The 8,378-nt window shown below is 43.9% G+C and overlaps 2 protein-coding genes across 3 annotated transcripts; both read right to left on the minus strand.

Annotated features, from left to right (window-relative positions):
* Positions 1 to 224: 224 nt before the first annotated feature.
* LOC129765383 (uncharacterized) lies at positions 225 to 3,755 on the minus strand. Of its 2 annotated transcripts, none has more exons than XM_055765647.1 (2): positions 1,633 to 3,755; positions 225 to 1,581 (listed from the first exon to the last, which is right to left on the minus strand). In XM_055765647.1, exon 1 carries the CDS (start codon positions 2,660 to 2,662, stop codon positions 1,679 to 1,681), a length of 984 nt encoding a protein of 327 aa, XP_055621622.1. In that variant the 5' UTR covers positions 2,663 to 3,755; the 3' UTR covers positions 225 to 1,581; positions 1,633 to 1,678. The 2 variants fall into 2 exon arrangements, with proteins under 2 accessions (XP_055621622.1, XP_055621621.1); XM_055765646.1 differs by having other exon boundaries at positions 1,638 to 3,751.
* LOC129765385 (uncharacterized) lies at positions 2,882 to 3,826 on the minus strand. Its single transcript, XM_055765650.1, has 2 exons — positions 3,193 to 3,826; positions 2,882 to 3,108 (listed from the first exon to the last, which is right to left on the minus strand). Exons 1-2 carry the CDS (start codon positions 3,824 to 3,826, stop codon positions 2,882 to 2,884), a joined length of 861 nt encoding a protein of 286 aa, XP_055621625.1.
* Between the last annotated feature and the right edge of the window lie 4,552 nt (positions 3,827 to 8,378).

An 8,378-nucleotide genomic window follows, 5' to 3' on the forward strand; every position in this document is an offset into this window, starting at 1 on the left:
TCGAGAAAGTTCCGGAAAGATCTAATCATTTCTGGAAAATAATCTACCAGTTCCTCTGGGAATTTAAAAATGCATTCATGTGAAAGAGTTTGTTCGCGCGCAACCGTATTTAAATTTTCGGATACTTCATAACACATAACACATAACTTAATCATTAAACATTGAACGGACTAAACGCGAACTCCATTTATTTTCCAAAGACGTGTATTTTTTACGACGGTACATTTAAGTCTCTTCTTCATACAATCAGCTGTTTTATCAGAAACATCGATCAAAGCAACATCAAAAAACGTTATCTCTAGAGAGAATTGGTCTCTCTGAGTAATTATTGCTCGAGTGAAACAAACCAAGCGATACTGTGTGGGAAAAGAGGAAAACAATATCGCTTGGTTGTTGTGGATCACGTTTTCTCGGGATGCTCAAAATTCCTTTTCGCATAAACATGCCGGCCGCCTTGAAATATCTTGCATTTCAATTGCTTCTGTCCTATTCTAGCTACTACGAAACCGATGAGAACAGAGGTTGTCTGGCACACACTTCGGAAAATGTGGAGGCGATCTGGCGTAGTGGTAACATCCATGCCTCTCACGCTAAAGGTCATGAGTTCAATTCTCACTCCCGACATTCTTCCAAAAATGGAAGTAGAAGTGACGAACCAGCCAAAACGAGTTGAAAGTCACTATAACACAGAAAAAAAAAACACTTCGGAAATAGGCAGCGCTCTCCGTGGTAACGGTACATCCCGGTTTGTTTACATCATCTGGTCATTGTTGGTGCTACTATTTACGTCTGGTGAGGGTAACGGTACTATGAACTTGACCTAGATTCGCCGATTGTGCTCTACAATATGTGTGAGTTTTCTTGTGATCCTTCTTTCGTTTCATTTGCTGTTGTTGTTGCTGCCAAGTTCTTAGTTCGTGTTTATATTCTGCTGATGGGAGTTGACACGTTGATGATGCGCCTGATACACTTTGTCTGCGGTTGTTTCTGATGCTAGTGAATGATGAGATTGTTGTTGAAAGTAACTGTAATTTCTGTTGACGATTTGGAACGTTATCTCCGCAGTCGCAGTTGTCCTGTTCATTGTTTTGCTGGTGCTTGCTTTATGTGTTGACTGGTCGTGCCTGATACCGTTCGTCGCTGGTGGTGGTGCTATGAATAAAATGAGAGGGTGCTTTTTTAAACCGAAATGATGTTACAAAAAAGGACTTCCCTGAAACGGAGGCCGGATGGCCTCCGCCCGCGCCTCCTGGCGTTGGTGTTCCTTCTGCAGACAGAATGACGTGTACATTACGTCGGTATTCCCCAGTTAGGATCAGGCCTCGCTGATGTCAAGTGTGCCTCGAAAATACCAAACGTAAAACTGTGATTAACTGAGGTTCGTCTGAGACAACCGATACGGCTGTATAGGTGTGGACCACACCAAACATAACTGGTTCGGTAACCAGCGCAACTGCTACACCCTCACACTGCATGCAATTACTTTCCACCACCAAGAACAAAACGGGTTACCTCGACTCTGATTTAAGCTCAGTTCTGGTGAAGTCAAAACAAACGATGTCCATTTAATACAAAATGCGACTGCGAGAAAAATGATTGGTTAGATTTTTGATATTCAAAAATGTAATTAACTTAACTGGTGTGCGGGGGCCTCTCGACCCCCGCCGTTGGAGGAGTCCTAGTTCTCCTCTGATGATGCATTAATGTTATCACGGATGGGCAAGATACAGACTTTGGATATTGCACGCCTATATATTCCTTCCATTGTGCGTACGGTAACAACACGAATATTACCATCAGATCCGGGATGCAACTCCACTACCCGCCCAAGTTGCCACTTCAATGGTGGTAAATTTTCATCTTTCAACAGCACCATAGTCCCAGCAGTCAAATTATCGCGTTCTTTCGTCCATTTAGTGCGGTTCTGTAGATTCGAGAGATACTGAGCCGACCATTTCTTCCACAAGCATTGCATAAAATATTGCGTCCGTTGCCAAGCAGACAATCTATTCACAGGTATGTCGTCCAAATCAGGTTCAGGAATCGCAGTTAAAGGTCGTTGGATCAAGAAATGACCCGGTGTTAGCGCTTCGTAGTCGTTCGGATCGTTGCTCACCGGAGTCAGTGGTCGCGAGTTTAGCACAGCTTCGATTTGTGTTAAAACAGTCTGCATCTCATCATACAGCAAGGTGTGGGTGCCAATGGTCCGCTTAAATAATGTTTTGAAGGACTTAACTGCTGACTCCCAAAGTCCTCCAAAGTTTGGGGAACGTGCGGGTATGAACCGAAAATCAATATTGCTTTCCGCTGCTTCTGCAGAAATAGTCCGTGGGAATTGTTGGTTGTTAAACAACGTACATAGCTCGTCCAATTCTCGTCTGGCTCCAACAAAGTTCGTGGCATTATCGCACATTACCAGACTGGGCTTGCCACGGCGTGATGAAAAGCGTTTCAGTGATGCCAAGAAAGCCTGTGTTGTTAAGTCAGCGACCAGCTCCAAGTGCACTGCCTTTGTAACCAAGCACACGTACACAGCTACAAAACATTTCGTTGGACGAGCTCGGCGATGTGGAAACGCAATCCAAAACGGCCCGCAGTAGTCGACTCCAACTCGCTGAAATGGTATGCAAGGAGTGACTCTTTCCGGTGGAAGATCTGCCATCAGTTGATCGTGTATTTTGGGTCTGTTGCGAAAACATGGAACACATTCATGAATAACCTTTCTGGCCAGGTTTCGAGCGTTTGTCGGCCAGAACCGTTCACGGACAGTGGAAATCAAGAGTTGTTGACCTGCATGAAACAGCTTACGGTGGTAATATGATACAATTGCTCTTGTTAGCGGGTGTCGATGGTGCAATATGAATGGATGCTTCCGAGTTGTTCACAACAGCGCATGCTGTAACCGGCCGCCAACACAAATAGTTCCGTCTGTTATCTGCGGATGAAGTGAACTTATTCTAGAGGACTCCTGAACCTGTTCACCCTTGGATAAGTCAGCAAACTCCTGTGGAAATGCTTCTTTCTGGGACAGACGAACTAAAATTTTCAGTGCTTCGTCGCGTTCTTCAGCGGTGATGAATCCATGCTTGCGACGATTCCGGTTAGCAGCTTGTGAGTTGAAGCGAAAGCGGCGGATGAGTGCTGTCAGTCGAATTAAATCTGATAATGATGATCGTAAGCCGAATATCTTACTTGGGTTGATTGCATGTAGAACTACTGTGATGACTTTTTTCTCTTCCATAATTGACTTGTCTAATTCTTCCTCCTGGATTGGGATGGGTTGGGGCCAATTCGATTCGTCCAGCTGTAACCAAACAGGCCCATGCCTCCAACTGGATTGATATTGTAGCTGCGCTGGAGTCATGCCCCGGGAAATAATATCAGCAGGGTTTTCAACTCCCATTACATGATTCCAAACTCCTTCACTCGTCAGGTGCTGTATTTCGGAGAATCGATTCGCAACGAATTCCTTCCACCTGGATGGTGCTGAAGTAAGCCAACATTTTACGATCATCGAATCCGTCCAGAAATATGACTTGACTTCGATGTGGATGCTGGCCATCACTTTCTCGTGCAAATGTGAAAGAAGCAGTGCTGAAGATAACTCAAGTCGAGGAATGGACTGCCGACGATTTTTTCTTTTGAGATTTTCCAGAGGGGCTACCCGTGATTTTGAAATCAAGAGGTGTGTTGAAACAGTATCGTTGTCCTCGACGGTTCTTACAAATATACATGCCCCATATGCCTTCTCTGATGCATCACATAATCCGTGAAGTTGTATGGACTTCACAGTTGCGGTGTCTCCGACCCAACGAGGAATGGACATGCCATCCAAGTCTACAAGATTTCTCCGAAATTCTTGCCATTGTTGTTGAAGACTATCAGTGAGAGGCTCATCCCAACTTCATTCGTATTTCCAGAGCTCTTGCATAAAAATCTTCGCTTTCACCACCACCGGACCAACCAAGCCTAAGGGGTCAAATATTCTGGAGACATCTGATAACACAACCCTTTTTGTAATATCTGCTGCCATGCTCCACTTAGGACTATGGAATCGGAAATTATCTGTACTTGGTTCCCAAGCCAAACCCAAGGTTTCGATTGGAGCGCTGGACGAATCTAGCTCTAGAATGGTGCGATCATCTCTCAGGGTTTCTGGTACATCCAATAGGAGTTTTCGGGAATTCGAATTCCATTTCCGTAAAGAGAAACCGGCTGATTCCATCAATTCGATGATTTCACGTATGAGTTCTCTGCCTTGATCAATACTACCTATACTCAATAGCAGGTCGTCTACATAAAAGTTATTTCTGATGACGGATGCTGCGAGCGAATGAGTTTGCTGACCATAGTCTGCTAACTTCTGCAGGCACTTGGTCGCCAGATATGGTGCGGATGCTGTTCCGTACGTAACGGTCGTCAATTCGAATGAGCTGATGGGCTGGTCGGAGGAGTCCCTCCACAAGATTCTCTGCAGATGTCTATCGTTTGGTTGAACTCGAATCATGCGGTACATTTTGGCGATGTCCGCAATAAGAGCATATTGATACAACCGAAAGCGCAAAGTTAGGCTGATTAAATCATCCTGTACAACAGGGCCAACTAGAAGGACATCATTCAGAGATACTCCGGTCGTTGTTTTGCACGAAGCGTCGAACACAACTCGAAGTATGTTCCCTTTTCAGATCTGTCCGTAACGATTTGCATATGTCCAAGGTGTAGATATTCATGGATGAAATCAGTATACATCTGCTTCAGTTCTGGATTTGCAGAGAAGCGTCGTTCCAATCCTCTGAACCGATTAATTGCTATCCTTTTCGATTCGCCAAGACGTTCAATTGCGAATTCTTTCTTCGGTAGTGTAACGATGAACCTTCCTGATGAATCTCTGACTGTCGTCTTATCAAATATTTCTTCGCAGATTGTTTCTTCGATGGAGTTGTTGGATGTAGTGTTACAGGTTTATAGTTCCCAGAACCTTGTGAGCTGCTGTTCAATCTCTGCCGTGGAGCACACAAACGTGATTGACTGGGTCATTCTGGAGGAGCTGCGTGGAATCCTTCCTGATAGGATCCAACCAAATACCGTGTTTTGTAGCGGTCCATCGTCGGTTACCTTTTGTCTGCCATCGGTTAGCAGATCCATATAGTGTTCTGCACCAATGATAACGTCTACTGGACTGCTCTCATAGAACTGCGGATCTGCCAGAACTTTCACGTCAGGAAGGGTCCAAGTGGACGGATTGAAACTCGTCGTCGGCAACGGCACTGTCAATTCTGGCAACACGTGGAACTGCATCTCCTCTTCAAATGGTGAAATTATTTGTGATCTTGGACAAACTGCTGCCTTCACTGCTTTTGTTGAAATATTACGAGACGACCCAATCCCCTGCACGCACAGATATGCTGAAGTTTCATCAAAGTTAAGCCTTTTCGAAAAAGCTCTTGTCATAAGGCAGTGCTGCGAACACGAGTCCAACAATGCTCGAGCCAGCAGTGAATTTCCAGAGTTGTCTCTCATACGAACGAGTGCGGTTGACAGAAGGATATCGGGTGTTGGTGTGGCAGGGACTGCTACATAATTCTGGCTTGTGGTGGCATGATCTGTGCTGAACTGTGAGCGTTGTGTGCTATGCGAGTTGGCTGTGTGTGTGTTTTGTGGCTGAGTGTGTGTCTGTTGGAGTGAGTTGTGTTGCATGGACTGTGGTTGTTGCGATGGAGGATTCAACATCGCGAATGTGGATTGCGGCTGTGGAACGGAGTGTTTAATCTGCCCAACATGCAGCATCGAATGATGTTTTTGAAAACAGTGATGACAGGTTCCTCGATCGCAATCTTTGAAGACATGTCCGGGACGAAGGCAATTCTTACATAGCCGGTAGCGAGATACAGCATCGTTTCGTTCTGGCAAACTCATTGAATGGAATGTTGGACACTGGAAAGGTGAATGCCAGGGATCGGTACAAAAGGGACATCTGGCCGGGGTCTTCAATGTAGTGTGACACACTGCTACTCTGGGTTGACGCTGATCAAAATTTGAAGGTTTGGCAGAAGCAACTGACTGCAAAACTGAGCAATGGTTACGGAGATATGCCAGAAGTTTCTCGTACGTAGGGACTTCTTTACTGTTGTGGTGAGTCTCCCAATTACGTAGAGTCGTGGTATCCAACCTTAAACATAACATGTGGACTAACAATGTACTCCAACCGGAAACGATCTCACCTATTTTCTCCAACATTTGCAAATTCTTCTCAAACTCGCAGATAAGATGATTCAAACCATCGTAAGATTCTTTCTTCAGAGGTTCGAGTGAGAAGAGTGCATCCAGATGATCCTTCACGATGAGTTTTCGGTTTTCGTATCTGGATTCCAGAGTCTTCCAAGCTACATCGTAGTTGGCCGCAGACAACTCGATGCCGTTTACCTCCTGGAGAGCTTCTCCTGTGAGTGACGACTTCAGGTACGTGAATTTGTCCATTTCCGTCAACTGCGAGTTGTTATGGATCAGACTATAAAAGGTATCGCGAAACGTAACCCAATCCTTTATATTACCGCTGAAGTGGGGAAGGGAAATCTCCGGAAGTTTAACTCGAGAAAATGCTGCTGTCTGCTGTCCACAATTAGATTGATCTCTGTCGCATTTCGAAACTGCTGTACTGACAGGTTTTAGCTTCAAAAGTTGTGCCTTCAGCACACAAAACCGATTCTGAAACTGCCGCATTACGTCAAAATTGGCCTTTTCTCGAAGTTGATCTGCTTCCTCTTTTTCATCTTCATCTCCCGCAGCAAATTTTTCAGAATCCGCATCTTCCATGATAATTTCAATTTTGTTGCGAACTTCGAGAAATTCTTTGTACTCCTCCTGCAACAGCTGCAACCGAACTTCAACCTGGCACTCATCCCTGTCCCATTCAAAATCCTCTAAAAATTGCTGCACGACGTCCAAGCTATTCAGCATCTGCCGTTCCCGCTTTGTGAGTGCTCTCAATTCCTTGCTCATTTCGATAGTTTCGTAAGTATTTATTCCACTGATAACACTCACTGATTTCTATTACTTCAAATTGGTTTACTCTACGTTCCACGATACGCGATTCTCGATGTGACAGAAGGCAGAATGTGATTGCAATGAGGATAAAAATATAACAACCACAAAATCCAGCAGATTTTGAAACACAACCAGACAAAAAAAACTCAGGCCAAGCCAAATTAAATGAAACTCGCATGCACTTTTATTTATTTATTTTAGTCGTATTCCTTTATTATTTCTAAGCCACATGCACCAAGCTTACAGAATGAGTAGTACTTCCCTGGTCAAATCCTTCATCCAGTAGTGCAGCAACCCAGCTTCCAGTGCGCAATGGTGATTGTAGCTGCACTCCACAATGGTGCACAAGTGATGGCGTTGTTTTATTCCAATTTCACTGGTTGGGAGTTTCGCTCTTTTTCAGCTTCAGTTATGAACTCCACAATTTACATAACAGTTGGTGATCCGAATCAAATAAACTCTGGTTAATCTGTATACTCCGTGACCTCAATCCGCGTATTTTGAATTCGATTCAACTTCGAAGGCGAACAGAATTGTCTTTATTTCACCAATTGTCAAGTAAGTTCAATTGTGCGCTATTGTTCGTAGCACACTTTACGCAAATGAATTTAAACGAAGTATCCGAAAAACTGATTCTAAACGATCCGGTTCGAAGGACCAAATGTTCGCGCGCAACCGTATTTAAATTTTCGGATACTTCATAACACATAACACATAACTTAATCATTAAACATTGAACGGACTAAACGCGAACTCCATTTATTTTCCAAAGACGTGTATTTTTTACGACGGTACATTTAAGTCTCTTCTTCATACAATCAGCTGTTTTATCAGAAACATCGATCAAAGCAACATCAAAAAACGTTATCTCTAGAGAGAATTGGTCTCTCTGAGTAATTGTTGCTCGAGTGAAACAAACCAAGCGATACTGTGTGGGAAAAGAGGAAAACAATATCGCTTGGTTGTTGTGGATCACGTTTTCTCGGGATGCTCAAAATTCCTTTTCGCATAAACAGAGTTTATTTTAATGTTTTCTAACCATATAACACAGCGATCAAATACATTTGATTTTGTAATTTTTCAACCAAGTGTAATTAGCAGGAAAGCTTCTGAAGATTATTCTTCCCCATCAGTAGTAGGATATTTCCGTATCCAATATTGTATGCGCCCGCAATCGATTATTGCTCAGTCGCCGAAAGTTCCGAGCTCAGAGAGTTCATTCCCCTCTAGTTTGCCTTCCAAATTGCCATCGTAAACCACACCTTCTCTCGATTCAATCACACACAAAAAGCATACTTGAGCGATATTCTGGTGGTGAGACACATCCATTTTTC

This window comes from Toxorhynchites rutilus, chromosome 2 (assembly GCF_029784135.1).
Source record: "Toxorhynchites rutilus septentrionalis strain SRP chromosome 2, ASM2978413v1, whole genome shotgun sequence".
Classification (NCBI taxonomy): Eukaryota; Metazoa; Arthropoda; class Insecta; order Diptera; family Culicidae; genus Toxorhynchites; species Toxorhynchites rutilus.

Excerpts from the sequence above, each read along its gene's own strand:
- LOC129765385 (XM_055765650.1), bottom strand. The coding sequence starts at position 3,826 with ATGTCCATTCCTCGTTGGGTCGGAGACACCGCAACTGTGAAGTCCATA. Across the intron at positions 3,109-3,192 it reads TCTACATGCAATCAACCCAA|CTGCTAACCGGAATCGTCGC; the intron begins GTAAGATATTCG and ends TCAACTCACAAG.
- LOC129765383 (XM_055765647.1), bottom strand. The coding sequence starts at position 2,662 with ATGGCAGATCTTCCACCGGAAAGAGTCACTCCTTGCATACCATTTCAG.